This window comes from Anastrepha ludens, chromosome 6 (assembly GCF_028408465.1).
Source record: "Anastrepha ludens isolate Willacy chromosome 6, idAnaLude1.1, whole genome shotgun sequence".
NCBI lineage: Eukaryota > Metazoa > Arthropoda > Insecta > Diptera > Tephritidae > Anastrepha > Anastrepha ludens.
In genome coordinates this window covers 37,661,641-37,678,659 of record NC_071502.1, presented here as the reverse complement: position 1 = coordinate 37,678,659, position 17,019 = coordinate 37,661,641, and the positions used below count along the sequence as shown (strand labels likewise).

General features: G+C 31.2%; 2 protein-coding genes across 7 annotated transcripts in view; one reads left to right on the top strand and one right to left on the bottom strand.

Moving 5' to 3' along the window:
- Positions 1 to 17,019, top strand: part of LOC128866188 (32 kDa beta-galactoside-binding lectin) — a 34,826-nt gene that overhangs the window by 7,771 nt on the left and 10,036 nt on the right. For 2 of the 4 annotated variants that reach the window (XM_054106718.1, XM_054106717.1), the window contains exon 1: positions 7,292 to 7,499. The exons of 1 other annotated variant lie outside the window; for it this stretch is intronic. In XM_054106718.1, the coding sequence (XP_053962693.1) occupies positions 7,402 to 7,499 (98 nt within the window). In that variant the 5' untranslated portion in view covers positions 7,292 to 7,401. Of the gene's footprint in view, positions 1 to 7,155; positions 7,230 to 7,291; positions 7,500 to 17,019 lie in introns of those variants that run through there. One more of the 4 variants, XM_054106721.1, reaches the window with a different exon arrangement.
- On the bottom strand, positions 722 to 9,204 carry LOC128866191 (cysteine dioxygenase type 1). 3 transcript variants are annotated; one of them, XM_054106724.1, is made up of 4 exons: positions 7,654 to 7,818; positions 4,710 to 4,799; positions 1,148 to 1,724; positions 722 to 1,077 (listed from the first exon to the last, which is right to left on the bottom strand). In XM_054106724.1, exons 2-4 carry the CDS (start codon positions 4,719 to 4,721, stop codon positions 896 to 898), a joined length of 771 nt encoding a protein of 256 aa, XP_053962699.1. In that variant the 5' UTR covers positions 4,722 to 4,799; positions 7,654 to 7,818; the 3' UTR covers positions 722 to 895. The 3 variants fall into 3 exon arrangements, with proteins under 3 accessions (XP_053962699.1, XP_053962698.1, XP_053962701.1); XM_054106723.1 differs by lacking the exons at positions 4,710 to 4,799; positions 7,654 to 7,818 and adding an exon at positions 9,103 to 9,204; XM_054106726.1 differs by lacking the exon at positions 4,710 to 4,799.

The following is a 17,019-nucleotide window of genomic DNA, read 5'->3' as shown; positions in this document are numbered from 1 at the left end:
ATGTCAAATTGACAGGCGTCACATAACAAGACGTCAGCGCAGCCAACAAATCGAATTGGAGTGCCGGTTACGGAAGGGTTTAAAGGTTTTATTACTGATATATATCTGTTTTCGATTGATTTTATGGGATTAAATTTGCACTATAAATAATTTTTCCTTACTAGTTAATTTATATGCAGGCAAATTCCCGAATAGAATATGTTAAATAAAAATCCGTTTGGAAATGGCAACTCTGCTTGATAGTCCCTGTCATTTGTTAGTGTTGGAGTTATTTACTAACAAGTTGTTAGATCAAAATGTAACCATTTCTATTGAAAACTGGTATTTCAGAGAGTAATCGAATAATTTCGATTATTTATATATAAATAATTTCAACGAAGAGGAAATTAATGAAAACTAATCTTAGAACATCAGGATATATACATATATTTTATTATATCTATTTTTGCATATATATATTTTTGAAGTCTTATAAATAACTTACGAAAATAACAAAAATTTCAATAATATAGTACAAGACTTATATGTAGGTCAAATTATTTATTGAACAAAATATATTTCTCTAAACTCATTCCTTCAATAAAAATAAATTATACATGTGTTATACATTTTTTAGTTTAGTAACCTTAGACCTAGCAGAAAAACTAGTGGCTGTCCGTTTGGATCATTTCTTTTGCATTTAAACAAATTCGCTATATACAAATTTTACAACGGACTCTACTATAAATATACATAAGCTTTAAACAGATGTGTAATAAAAAAGGATTTAAAGCTGGATCGTGTGTGGTTTCTTAGGTAGTCCTTCAAAACTTTCAATCAACCACAGTTTTTTATAAAGATGGTAAATAAAGTTTTTTCGTTACAGTGTGCAAGGTAGTCACAAGCGAAGCAGTCTTTATTCTTTGGATTGGGTTTGACGCACGCCGTATTTACTTGAAAATGTCACAGGGCATTTTATACGTTTACCAGAGTTCTTATGAAACACGGTACACTCATTGAAGGGTGGGCAATACAAGTGGAGCGACACTGAGGTGTCGATGTGGCTTGGATTTTCCACACGATGCAGGCCAATATTATCTAAAATCAAAGAAAAATTTCAATAAAAAGTTTTATGTTTCGAAGATTCTCCTATTTGTTACACGCTTACCATTTATATAGGCTACATCATTCACAGTTATAGTAGAGGAGCCTACTGCTTTCAGTTCTTCGCTATTAAATTCTTGACCAACATCATCGTCAATTAGACCAATATCCACGTTTGGCATTTCTACAATCTTCGTGCATGGCATTTCATATCTTGTTTCTTGTAGATCACCTTTAAGTATTTTCATGAAACAATGTGAATCAGCATGATCATGAATGGCTGAGCCTTGTCCTTCACCCCAACATAATATCATCAAATTGAATTTGCCATTACCGGCGTCAACCAGATTACGTGTATACTTGAAACGATCGAACTTGGCGAAACGTTTCCATTCGCTTGCATTCGATTTATATGTCAACATTATGTGATTAACCATCTCAATATTCACATAGTTCGTCTCGAATTCCTTATGAAGTGCGGCGATCAGATCTTTTAACGTATCAATGGCGGGCCCATATTTGAGAGGTTTTTCTATCCCCCGAAAATTATGTGTAGCATCGCGTAAATAACTCTCCTGGTCCATTTCAGTTTTATCGGAGTTGACTTTGGAAAGGGCCATTTCGGAACCAGCTTTATTGACCTATGAAAATGGAAGATAGTTTGAAAATTTTAATATCTGAAATTAGTATTAATCCTCATTTATTAGTTTTTTTAATGGTTACTGCTTTTAAAGTATTTATTTCATTCTAAATTGGTGTTTTTTGATCAGAACATTTCGTTATTATCGAAAACGAAAAACATTCTACGAAACATTAAGGGGCGAAACCGGTTTAGAAGGCTGAAATTTTGGTGTTCTTTGTGAATTTTTTGAACAAGAAAGGAATAATCAGAAATTGTTTAAACTTGGAGGGAATTTTACTCATTTTTTAAGTACACTTTAAAATTTATTCCAGCCATTTCCGACGGAAATAGTGGCGTTAGAGCGTGTTGTCCATGGACGATCGCCATCCGAGTATCTTGCTGGTGGGCATTCCTGTAGTTGCAATTTTTCTCCGTATTCAACAACAATTTGTTTTTTTCGTTAAGGGGGTAGTATGGTTAATTCGGTGTAAAACAAGCATATTTTTCGAAATTTTTTTTGTCGACACAGTTGATTTATTCAAAATTTTAAAATTACTTCATTATAAAGTCATATTTAAAGAATATTGTGTGAAATTTTCATTGATTTTTATGAAGAAATGAGTTGGTGGCAGCGAATCTTCGCGGACGTCTCATAAAAAAGTTTTATTGCGGTGTCCCTCAGAACTCATTACTGGATCAACTAAAATCAAAAAACCAAATTGATTTCATCAGCTAATAAAGTTTCGCAGGTAACAACGTCGAATTTTTTTTTTTTTTTTTTTAAATTTTTCAAAGGGCTTTGAAGTCAAAACACCGATTTTTCATAAAAAAAACTTGAAAACTTTGTTGTTTTAAAATATGACAAAATTAAAAAAAAAAAAAATTCGACGTTGTTACCTGCGAAACTTTATTAGCTGATGAAATCAATTTGGTTTTTTGATTTTAGTTGATCCAGTAATGAGTTCTGAGGGACACCGCAATAAAACTTTTTTATGAGACGTCCGCGAAGATTCGCTGCCACCAACTCATTTCTTCATAAAAATCAATGAAAATTTCACACAATATTCTTTAAATATGACTTTATAATGAAGTAATTTTAAAATTTTGAATAAATCAACTGTGTCGACAAAAAAAATTTCGAAAAATATGCTTGTTTTACACCGAATTAACCATACTACCCCCTTAACAACATGTTTCCTAAGAATATGAACCTCATTATTTTGCTTAAAAAAAGTTTTTTTTTTTAAATACAATATATTATCCCACAATTAGGTTCGTATGAATTAGGATTGAATAAAGAATACTCTGAAAAAATTTATAACGATTGGTCGATAACTTTTTGAGCTAGAAAAACGTCGTTCTAACTAACGCGCGCTACGGTGCGGAGCCGACGGGTGCTCATAGAATCGGGAATAATGCGAATTTCGCTTTAAAATTTTTACCACATATTCTTGAGTAGTTATACTAACAATTTATGCAATAAAAAAAGTCGATTTTTTGATAAGTCTAAACTGGTTTCCCCCCTTAAATACTGTAAAAAATTGTAGGAAATTGAAGTTAGCCCTGCGGTCTAGAGACTCATTGTGACTTCTTCCAATTAAAATGTTTTGTCTAATATAATATTTCTATCGCAGTTCACTTTTGGATTTGCTGTCGCTAGCGTATTTAAGCACCAACACCAGCCGAACACTTGTTAAATCCCATACAAATATCATAACTCAAAACGCTCTCAGTTGGTTGTCAAAAAATCCCCGCAGCTGAGATCAGCTAATATCAAAACACTCTTTTATGTATTATGCTTGCCTAAAAAATGATTAAATCTCATAAAAAATCATATCAAAAAGTCTAAAAAATGACGTAAAAATTCAGATATTTCTCAATAAGAAGCATTATTAAAGTTAAGAAATATATTAAAAATATTTGTTACTGTAAATTCAAAATATATATAGAAGAAGAGCGTTTTTACTTGTATTTTTATACAATGGCTACAGTGTTCATTTCCCTATTTGTAATTGCATTCTATTCGAAACATGACAACAATTTGATTAGCTGCCGGCAAAGCGTATCATAAAACAGCATTGGCTGCCAGCGTTTAAAATTTGGATATACATAAACAAGAATTATTGTAACAAACCCAGCGTTTGGCTTTGGTGGAAACGTACTATAAGGCAATTATTTTAGAAAGTCTAAAGGAGGTTTATAATTTTTTAATTTTATTCTAAAGTTTTTCTCAAAATTCATGATTTTGCTGATAATAAACTTGCTTGCTTTGGGATCAATAAATTGTATTTTATTATCAACGTATTTTCGCTATATGTATTGTATTATATAAACTCGCCTAATGTTCTATTAGTTTTTACTTGAGTGGTCAGAGATTCCTCCTAATGTTTGTATACTCGTATATTACTTCCAAGGTTTCAAAGAGGATCTAATATACATACATACATAAGCCAACTCGAAATTGTGAGAAATGTCAGGCTTACAGGATATACGCCACTTACTTTACATTATGTTTAAGCACATACATATAGTAAATGTGTATGTACTTATTTATTATTTATTATAGTTATATGTATGTAGTTCGACTTGAAAAACATTATTCATAGGTTTACGATCTCTCATCGATGAGTTTTTGATGCTTTTTGGTTGTTATTGAATTTGAACTTTTTGTGAAAAGTAAGTTTATGGATGCATTTGAGCATGAGAGATAATGAGAGTAGAAATTGAAATTGCTCCAATAAGGAGCAAAGGGCCAACGTATTGATATTTAACCACGGATATGGATGTATACATATACATACCCCATACAGGGTTAATTTTTATCGGCTTTGTTCGTAGCATATTTTGATTCTATTTAATATTCTAAGAAAAAAGTCCATTATAGCTTAGCTCTTAAGTCAATTTCAATTTATATTTAATTAATTTAACGTTAATATGAATATTAATATTTACTAAAACATTATGAATTACAATTTTTATATACAAACTTATACAACAAGCTTACAAGCTTATACATTTTTTGGCGGGAAAAATTTATTTCTGATATCTTTTTTTCACTTAAAGAACTGTTCTCTGAAATAACCGCTACAGGACGCTGCAAAAAATTAAATGTAATTATTAATTAATATTGTGATCGGAAAAGTGAATATGTATTTTTTTATATGTACTTATATATCAAATTAAAACTAGCAAAAAAAGCATTTTAAAATTTATATTTAAACTTTTGTTTGCAAACACTGATTATTTTTACAATTAACAACGTATTTACACTTAAATTGGCTTTAGATTCTCTTTAATTTCTACTTTACTGCTCTCTATCTTCATTACCAGCATTACCATTAGCTTCTTTTAAAATTTGGGAGAAATTGGTTCTACTGGATTTTTTTCCTAGAATTTATGTAGGATCCAAATATGCCACGAACAATGAACGAAGAAATCGTTCATTATAAATTGAACCGCTCTAATATATAAGCATATACAATGTATATGAAATGTTCATGTGTTCATATTATTGTTCACGTTATCATATTATATAGACAAGGAGTCTATTTTGTAACCATATCGGATTTGCTAACGCCTACAAACTGTCGCTGAAATATGTACGTAGGTATCCATTTATTTTTCCTATGAATAAGGAAGCGAAGGTTTAAGATTATTAAAAAATTATTAATCTTAAATTCAATAGAAAGTTAAACTTTTTCTTAACGACGTTATTACACAAAAACTTTGATAAGCAAAGCAAGTTGCTAAAAGTAAATAATATTGCATATATATGTGTGTGAAAATCCTGTACGAAAATGAATGGTGATCTGGCAAATAGAGAAAGAGAGAGAGAGAGAGAAAGAAAGAACGAATATAATAAAATACTGCAAATCTCTAATCTCTAGTTACGGCCGACGTCATATTACTAGATCACGACGTATTACACATAATAATATTGCGTTTATAACACAACGGATTGTCCTAATTGAATCGATAAAACTTTTATTTCACTTAATGCCATGTTACAGTGTTTTAAGTTTCACACTTAATTGCAATTGATCGCAGACTCTCATCATTGCTGGAACCGGTGAGGTAATTTTTTTATTTATTTCTATATATTAGTTTAAGGGGGGGAACATAAATCCATTAATTTCTCGGTAGACGGCTGTAGTGATCAATATCTCGTAAAGTATCTATCAAACAACTAAAAGCTTATGCTCGTTGTCAAGTTGATATTTCACACTAAAAAATCGTTTTTTGTTTAGTTGTGAGTTACAGGATGTTAACAATTGAAGCAAACAAAGAGAAAATTCGGCACATTTTACAGTTTTTCTCTGAAAAAGACGAAAATGCATGTCAGACCGCTGAAATTGGATTGTGAATTGAATTGCTTATGATGTGCTGATACTGTAACAGCTAATTATGCGAAATTTTGGTTTCGTCGATTCCGTTCACGGATTTATGATGTCAAAGAAAATGTCAAAAATGTCGATAAAATTACAGAAATAATCGAAGTTGACGCTTACACTCTTTACTTAGGGTTTGGCCCAGTCTCTCCTCCTATTTGTAGTGTGCGTCCCGATGTTGTTCCACAAATGGAGGGATCTACAGTTTTGAGCCGACTCCGGCGATAGATGGCTCTTTATGACGGGCTTTTTCTTGGCGGAAATACACTCGGAGATTTGCCATTGACTGCCGAGAGGCGACCGCATTTTCCATCATTTGATATTTCATGCCCGTAGACTCAATGGCATTTACGCACTAATTTGGCTACGTTAAGCCAATTTACCTATCAAAATTTCTCCTTTATTGTTTGCTATGTACATACATACAGGTATGTACTTGGCTGGAAAAAGACTCCTCGCATTACGCAATAACTACTTTGAATTCCTTTGCCCTCAAAAACATCTATTTTAAGCCTAAACATAGCAGTCCCACTAACTTACCAGAACGCCTAATTGAAGATTTTTTCGTTGAACTCTAAAGTCATGCTTACAAGAATGGCTGGCAGGGCCATATCCGAAAATGCTTTAAGGAAATTAATATAAATGACGTACAACATGCTTGCTCTCAAATTAGCAAAAAATTACAACGAGATGCTAACAAAGGGCAATTTTTGAAAATGATTTATTTAAAATCAGTTTTATAAATGTAATTTAATCAAAAAGTATGCTTAAGAAAATGTTAGCAATAAATGTAATATGTATTGCAACTTCAGTTAGTTATAACCCGTTATGTTGGAAAGAGTTCAACTTGTATTATTATCATTTTTATGAAGGGATATAGGACCTCCTATAAACTACCAAATTCCTCAATAAATTTTGGCATTAGCTCTGATTTATTGAGTTTTCTTCTTATTTCCTCCTCTGGTAAAATATGCTCTGAGGTATGCTCATTTACGAATTCTGCGCATTTTTTAACGGCACTTTCATATGAAAATGATTGAAAGACTGGTGAACTTTCTGAAAGAGATGATTACATTTAATCTTGTGAATCCTTTTGTGAATCCTTTCTTAGTGCATTTCCTCACAAAAATTAAAAGGTGTACATACATATATTATTAAATATATGTATATAATTAATTTGACAATTTCATATTATTTGATTTTATAAGTGATTTTTTTTATACGAGCACTCCTCACTCTCAACTCGATGCTAAATTAATATTTTTTAAAAACGTAATTTAAATGCTTCGCCATATTCATCGTGATTGAATGTATGTACATATGTATGTAAGATGTAACGGTGTGTTAAGGTCAATGTTCAGTATTTTATCAGTTGATTATGGCATTAAACACACATACTTTTGTAGGTAGGTAAGAAAATCCCTGGAAAATTACTTCTAAGTGATTACAAAAATATGCAATTGTTTTGAAGTTTATTTTCCAAATTTAAATAAAGCGCTGAGCTAGACAAATTTTAGAAATTATAATTCAATAACTTCCTTTCCCAGTTCCAAAACTCACGTTTAGTTTAATTGTGACCCTTATAGGTATCCGTTTTTTAAATAACACGTGCTAGTTAAAATATTTGTGTGAATTAGAAACTCGTTTTTTTTTTAATTGCTTTAATTTTTCCGGTGTTTGAATCTCGACGCGCACAATCCGAATAAGAAAATAGGAATGATTCGAGAAGCGACGTTCGTTGAGCTGAGATTGTAGCTCGTGATAGCTTCCTTTAGATTTTAACAAAAATATATACATATTTAATACATATATTAGGTGCATAATCTATATGTATATGTGGGTATACTCGTACATATACACATAATGACGATTTGATGTACCAGTGTAAATTATTCTGAGATGGGGTTTTTCATCTGTTTACTTAGTTGTGTATGTAGGTAGATTAGATTGTTCTATTTTTATGAACATACATACATATGTACATACACTATGTACCTACATACACACATATATGTATGCGTTTCTGTTTATTTGACTTTTTAGGTTTTGGTTTTAAATTAATGAGTCCCAATCTTTATCTCCTTTTAGCACCTTTTTGTATTTTAAATCAACATTTGTTCAGATGTGATCTAAGCCCATATCTCTGATTAATTAAAATAATTTAATTTTAAATTTTGCATTAAAACTCAGCAATTCAATATAATGCATTACGCTCGTTGCAAATTGGTTGCTATTTTAGTAACATAAAACATGTCCGATCAAATTTTGGGGAAAGCTGAGACAGTTGTTAATGGAATATCCTTACATATAGTACATACAATACCTAGTACTCGCTATCGTACACCCCAATTTCATGGAAAAATTGGTGGGAAAATCTGTTAAGGTCTTATGCTTTCTTTGCGATTACTACTACTTTTACTTTGGAAGCCAGTGTTTTCTATACTTGTTACATTAAAAATTTTAAAACTTCGCTAATTTTTGATCGATTTCAGATTTCAGACGATTTCACAAGAAGGAAGTCAAACGCTTTTGAAACATATACAAGTATGTAGGGTTTTCTTATGTTAGTTTTGCCATAACTCAAAATCCACTAGACCTTCTTCACGTAATTCACTAGGGAGCTCCTCTGTTTTTGTTTTTTCATAATTATTAATCTTACAATAACAAATTAGCTGATTTTCTGTTTTACTGAAAATCATTTTTTTGGCTTCCAAGAGCTAAAATTGAAAATACTTCACTTTTTTCGTGAGGCCTTCGGAGATTCATTCTCACTAGTGCAACTTTCAATAGTGCAACTTTTGCAATGAAAATTTATACTTAATTTAATTGATGGAACAAACGACCACTATCTGTTTTGCATGAAAAATTCTTAAAGAGATGTATTTCTTCGCCGAATTAACTTGTGCATGAGTTTTGTAAAAAAAAAATTTATTCAATAACTCAAAAGTCACCAACAATCATCAACATAAAACAGATATTTTTCATATAAATTAATGTTGAAGCACTCACCATATTGCGTCCGTGAGTTGTAGCAGCAATCCTTTGACTATCACTATTTTCACCGCTGCTCGTCGCTGTTGAGTCTGCAGTATTTGTTGACTTCTGTACTAGATTACTACGACACATTAGTGGAAACTGGTACTGACCGCATACACTTTTTAAATGCTACGCAATTGTTTCTAGCGTCTTTTAATGTCTATCTCAACTTGTTAACAACTTTTACGAAGAAAGTTTGCTGCACAATAATTTAATAGCGATTTGTACTATTGATCTTCAGTTGATATGTAAAATTTGTGTTAATAATTTGTGGTTGCAGAGGCGCTTGCGTGTTGCATGATTATTCACTTGGTGGTAATGTTTTCTTAATGCGCTTGTAACATTTTGATTTTCACTAATTACTGAATGCTTGCGATGCTGTTTACATGAATTGTTTGAATGAATTAGTGGCATTTGTTGATCGGCAATGTGAGGTGTAACTTCGAATAGCGCTGAAACATTTGTGTAGTGCAGCTGCATAAATTTGTGGCTTTTATTCACAACTCGGCCATTACCACAAAACGGCTATAGACTACAATACAATTAACTCAATTCGAAGTGGCCCTAACTCCAGTTCTCAATTCTTGCTTTCTTTCTGTTTCTCTTGTTTTTTATTACAATCTTAAGATTCTCTGTTTCTTGAGGTATGTTCTGTCGGTTAGGTTTTTTCTCTTTAAGTCTGGCTAAGGTGGTTTGTTGTCAGCATCCAACAGCGTTTTTGGGGCACATTCATTTATGTACACACATACATATGTTTACATGTGAGCATTTTGAATGTCTTCGATTTTAACTTCACGCAATTCAACAGTAGCACTTCAGAGGCAGTTTTCAAGTCATTAGCATAAACAACGGTACGTTAGGTAGTCGGCTACTTAGATTCTTACATATGTATGTAAATATATTTATAAATATTAATTAAAAAATACATAATTAAGTGGCTATGATGTGTTCCCACAATGCGACAGCTCTTTCTTTCTCTTTTACATATCTATCACCTCCACTAATTTTATTATTGTTTTGTTGTGGACATTTCGCTAAATACAATAATAACTATTAAGGGAAGAGAAAAGTTACGTGACTTTTTATTACTAGCACGTCTTAGACGGAGAGGAGTCTTTGGCAATTAGTAGTTAAAAAGTCGCGGTTGTAGTCGCTGATCTGATAAATTTATTCTCTAGAATTTCGTCAGCAATATGACGATTTGTGCGTTGTTTGGTGCTATGCTGTGTTAGTGAATTGAGAGAAATTAATTAGGATAAATGTAGATCAATGACATTACGTGGCTTTTGTTGACAAATATTAAAGTTGCACTGACGTGGTCTTCACTGATTCTAATAAGATGTAACGTGAAAATCTAGGACTTTTATACATATTTTGAATAAACCATAAAAATTACTAAAATTAAAGTTAAAAATTTTCTGCGTTCTAATTCAATAAAAAAAGCTTAAGCCCCAGTTTTTCAGTGCAAGTTTAAGTCCGCCTTACCGCTCAACTAAGTTTAAACGCTGCCAAGCTACCTTTGAAAAACTAACCTTTATTTGTGTCATTAACAAAAATATCACCCTAAATAAAAAAAAGAAAAAAAGCAAAGACTGCTCTTATCTACAAGAAAATAATTAAAAAAAAAACACAATTCAAAAATTAAGTAAATTCTGTTGTACACTGCTATTAAAATAACATTTGTTGTGATGCCACTGCCATAAAAAATTAGTATTTTCTAGGGCTCATGGAAAAAATTTATTTCGCAGTGGTTTTTTTAATCAATTTGTTTACTCATATTTTGTTGTGTATTTGTTGCTTAAATGTACAGATGCCATTAATCAAAAGATTAAATAAAAACAATAGCAATAATAATACACAAATAAAAACAATAACAATAAACATACACATACATACATATAGTACATATTTAGTACGCATATGGACACTTTTCTTAGCGTAATGATAACACTATATCTATTTAAATATAATATATTTATTAATCTAAAGTTTTTTTTGTAAAAACGTGCTTGTACTGATTTGAATTTAATTTTTGTGAATCGATATTTATTACACTTCACTACTTGTCGGTGTCTGGTGTTTCACGGGTGAATTTCGATATTGCATGTAGCGATGAATTCCCGGAAATGCTGATACAATTGATATTGATTCCATAGAAGGGAGCTTTGATACAAAATTGCATACCATTAAAATTCTCACTCTCACTTCAAAAAGGACGAACATTTTTGCAAACTTTAAAAGCTCTTGTTGAAAAATCTGTCGTTTCTGCACTTCTACACCTATGCCCGATTTGTTAAATTTATATTAAGATGCTTTAAGGGGTTACATGGATTAGGTGGGTTCAAAAAATCGATTTTTTTTGCTAATTAATTTCTACAGCATTTTAAGAATATTATCCTAAATTTTCAAGTCGATCCGAATAATAGTCTTGGAGATACAGTCTTTGGAAGGTGTGCGCTCCAAGCCACTTTTATTGTTACTCAAAACTTTAAACGCGTTTTTCTCGGAACCGTGTTTTCAAAGTCGGTTGTCAAATGTTCTCGAAAGCTACTCAACCGACCTTGTTCAAATTTTACACGAGATATAATTTACTCGCGCTTGGACGAAGGATTTTATTTTTTTTTCAATTACAACTATTTAAAATAAAAGCAAAATGTCAAGCAAATTTGACCGAAATTTTCATTTTTTTAGAAAAATGTCTGCCAATATTCCAGTTTTTACATTTTTTCTTCCTTCATTCAAGCACGAGTTTAGGGTATTAACTAAAACACTTATTTTTGTTTAATTTTTGATGATCCTGTCAGTAGGTATGCTGACAACGCGGACGCACCTTTTTTTCGAGGGGCCACCGGAGTTGACGTCAAAATGGAGGAGTTTTAATTTTTTTTTTGAAAATTTCAGAAATGATTCGTTAAATACATATGTATCTATAAGACAGAAAAAAGTTTGAATTAAATAAATAATTTTTTACATAATATAGAAAAAAAAAATATTGAAAATAGGCCTTTTTTTACACGACGAAACCCATGTGGGTTACTTAGTCATATTGAATAATTATTTTGTTATCACCCAGGGATGAGTAATCGATTATAATTGGAAGCAATGAACCTGTTTGCCATTATCGAAAAAAACAAAGCCATATATTATTGTTTAATAATTAAAAATAATTTTGTTTATTTGTTAATTTTGTTTTAATTATTTTGGTTAATATTGATTTAATAAAATATTTTTTTATTAATGCAATTACTTTTGATTACATTTAGATAATTATGGTTTACTCTAACTGAAAAGAATATTCTTTTGCCCTATACACCCAACTCTCTTTTTACACGATTTTGAAATGATGTACCTAACGCAATGAGATAAGAGTACCATTTAGGTCGCGTGTAGCTGGATAACAAGTTTTTTGACAAGGTGACACAAAATTACTGACCCAATTTTGTTTTGTTAGGTGGTTATGTGTATGGCCAAGCTCCTATTTGTGGTGTGCTTTTTGTTGTTGTTCCACAAATGGGGTGACCTTCAGTTCTAAGCTGACACCGAATAGCAAACGGCTTTTATGAGGAGCTTTTTTATGGCAGAAATACACTCCGAGCTTTGCCATTGCCTACCGAGGGGCGACCACTATTAGAAAAAACTTTAGCTTTCATCTTTATACTGAGTAAAAAATAATAATTTTAAATAAAAGAAAGCTTTATTTTCAAAAATTATAAATTTTCCGATAGGGTGATTAATTTTGCACCACCTTGTATAAAAAACTCGAAAAAATAAAAAACCAGTCGCTAATAACAGACTTTGTTGCAACAAAAAAACCAACAGAAGCCGTTAATAATTTGAATAAAACATAACAAATAGGCTGGACATATCTGACATAGTATCTGACTTATGGTATACAGGTATACTGATTATAGTATTTTTGGCCCAGTCCTTAATAAACGTGCACGCTTGTTATTAAGTAGCGATGAATAGTTGCAAATTTCTAATTCCTAATTCCAATTTGAATTCTTGTATGAGTTTTGTAATTATGGGTCGAATTTTCACTGTAGCCTAATTTTTTTTTTTTTTGGTAATACCAATAAATTCTTGGTTTTATAAATACTTATGTAATGTGGATTTAAGTTTTACTTATTTTGCACGGTTTTTGGGGAAAATACTTAGAGCTTTTTCATCTTGCACGATTTTTTAAAGTTGTGGAACATATCCCCAAATTTACCATATTTCGTATGTATTTTTTACGCAATTTTTAATTGTTTTTTGCACGTTTTTTAAGGAACTTATCTGCCGTGTAAAAAGAGGTTGAGTGTATGTTTGTTTGTGTTTAAAAAGCTGTTGTATTATTCAACATACCGTTGACATTACCGAGCCCTAAAGAAAATATCCAGTGGTCAGGTTTCTGTGCGTTTTCTGTCAGCCAATCGCCAGTTCGTGGAGTTGTGTTAATCGAAACGAATCTTAGCCTGATTTTTTGAAATTAAAAAAAAAAAATTTATAAAAATTAATAAATAAATTTCAACACGATGTTGTATTTATCGAAATAAAACAATTTGTAATTTCTCATTTTGAAAAATATTTGCTAGTGTGTTGTGTAGTTGTTTTTGTAGCTATAAACATTTCCCGTATGGGAAATGCTGCTGGAGTGGCAATCCTTGATCGGATATAAATCCAGGTTATTCCGGTAATTTAGAATCGACTGTTGGGGGAATATTTTAACTCAAACACAGCAATTCGCGGTTTCCCTCTACACTTGCAACGATTGGCCTTCCGATTTATTAATCAGGTGAAAGGGAAAATGGGTACTCTTCTATTGAACTCAAGCCGGTTAGGATCAGTTTCAATTTTTGAAATCTGCTCATCTTCGCCTTTGAACTTGCTTTGATTATCATTAGCTTTTAAGCAGGGAGCCGCGCCCCATTGCATTAGTCTCGACTAGTTCCGTTTGCGTAACATGATTATCACGTCTTTTCGTCGTGAACATTTCTTACTTTTTTGTTCCAAAATTACACCGTGTGACAGTAAAAGTTGTACAGGCAAAATTTCATATGCACATGAAACTTTAGATTTAATATAGTAATGCTGCATACCCAGTTTTTCATTTTCTTATCAATTTAATCTTTTAAAGGACTTTAAAGAGAATATATCCAGTAAATAGTTTTATTTAACAAATAAAAAAAAAACAACACAATAAAATTTGATTTTTGTCGTTGTTTCTGTTTTTAGTTTTTTTTTTAACAGTTTTGAATGTTTAAATCAAATGCAATACTTTCAATTGAAGCTCCTATCTGTTACGCCATCATTTTGGCTGTGAGCATTTATTAAGTGGCGTAGATCAGCTCAACAATAGATAAGACTGTGCTGCTGTTTACTTACCGTAAATGCCCCTAAATATATTATATTACAGGTACATTACAACATAAAATTATTAAATTTTTAGCATTAAATGTATGTATATATAATTGGCACTTACACCCTTTATTGGGGATTTGGCTGAGGGCCTCCTCCTATTTGTGGTGTGCGTCTTAGTTTTTTTATGAGACTTTTCATGACAGAAATACACTCGGAGGCTCACCATTGCCTGCCGAGAGATTATCGCTATAAGAAAAAACTCTTTTATCCTTTTGCTGTTTCAAGCACGGAGATTACAACTACGCACTCCCGAATGGTAGTCACGCACCAACCCATTCGGCTACGACAGCCGCCTATATACAGGCCGCCTGTATACCATATCATAATTTAGAGAATATTTTCGTAAAAAAATTAATTTATCGTTCTTACAGTTGGTAGTAGATAAACGAAATGTCGCTTAAAATTGGGAGTTGTTATAATTTCATATACGCTTAAATGCTTAATTTAACAGTAAGCACCAACATCACAGCAAAATTACGTGTATTAGTGGCTCAAACTTTAAATAATGTTCATAAAAGTGTAAATGCACATACATAGATCCTTCAATTGGCTTAAAAGACATATGTGCTTTCGTTCCTTTCGATTCAAATCTTTTAAAAACTTTGAATTGATAGAAAAAGTTTGAAGTTGAATTCCGACTCTGCGTTTCACAAGCTACCAAACGTGCCAAATGACTTGCCAGTGATGTCCAAAAGATTAAGTTTTGATGCATGGTGTATGCACAAGGTGGCACAAAATTGATCACCCTATCGAAAGACTTATAATTCTTGCAAACAACGTCGTACGCCAATCATATTTCACACTGCGAACTGGGCAGCTGCAGTTTACAAACAGATAACCAATGCAGTGCGCAAAAGTCGAAATAAAAACTTCCATCACTCAAAACCATTTTGTTTTTATTTAGTAAAAAAGCGATTCGAAAACAAAATTGGATAATTAATTTTGCACCATCTTTTAGTTATAAATATTTTATGTGAAATTTCTACAATCCAAACGAAATGTTTTTCATCTCTTGGTTTTTGGTAAATATGAGCTGAAATTAATGTGATAGTTTTAATAAAAAGCCGATCTTTTTAAGAACTGTTGTCTTTTTTTGTATCCTAAAAATGGTTCTGTTTCGGTTGATCATATATGAAATAGGCCGAACTTCGGTTTTGTCCAATTTTTTTTAATGTCAACTCGAACGCCTCGTACAGGGTATATTTTTGCAAAATAATTTCTCTGCCCATAATTAAAATATGCACCTCCTTCCGGTAAACTTTTTGCCCGAGAATATATTTCGATTAAGGGTACCAATATATGTATATCTTGGGTATGAAACAAATCGCTCCATGTTTACAATTTTTAGTAAAAACTCGACTCCAGCGCAACCTGGCGATGACATATTTTTCATACAAGCCTGGGCCTGATAACAAAAAACACAACCTAAACAATTAATCAAACCGTTCTCCGGTGATGAATTAACATACTTGTAGGTCAAAACTTATATTGACATTTATTATTTTTATTTTTTTATTAGTAATTAGTAGTAAATTTTATTATTCGCTCCTGAATAATTGCTTTTTCTGTTTTTTAAATAATAATAATGAAAAATTTCTAAATTTTATCTTATTTTTTATAACATAAAACTTGAAACATCATACAGCTTCTAGAAAAACAAAATAAAAAAAAATGATAATATTTTTCAGCAAAATTATAATTTTATTACAATATTTTATGAATTTTTCGTGAGTCTCATAGAACAAATAGAGTGAGAGGTTTTTCACACTATAATTTATTTCTTATAACATATTTACTGAATTAAAATGTGTAAGCACGAATTGAATTCTTAAGTAAACTCTTAAAATAATTTTTTAATATTGTTTTCGGCTAATTCTCTTTTTACACGAATTTTTAGGAACGTATCTATCGTTTAAAAAGAGAACTAGGTGTATATTTATGTTCAAAAATGTATTGGAACACATGAAACTGCTGATTTCTTGTTAAATAAAATATTTTTTTCCTACTATGTTTCTTGCGACATAAATATTCGCAATTGGATCAAATTTGTAAGTTCAACAAGCTTCTTTTAATGAGTTTCTAGCGGCTCTACTATTTATTTATTTGCATTTCGCTATACATCTACGTTGTTGATTACAAATACTATTTCAAAATGTTACGAAATGGATTGTTTAAATAGTTTTTAACTATTCTCCAATATTCTTTCTTTGTAATCTGTAAGAATGTTACATTTTCTATATTAAAACGAAATAAGTAAAGTATAAGTTAAAATTATTTTCAATTCAATTGTTAAAATAAAACATAATTTTCAAGCCTTAATCAGTTTTTCTTTAAAAAAACCTTAATTTCTAGATTATTATTAATTAAAAAAATTGAAATAAGGATACATCAATACATAAAATAGTTTAATGCAAATGTAACATAGGATATCTGCTCAAATATTTTATACGGCCAACATTATTTCCTCGTTTACATTTAAAATAACGA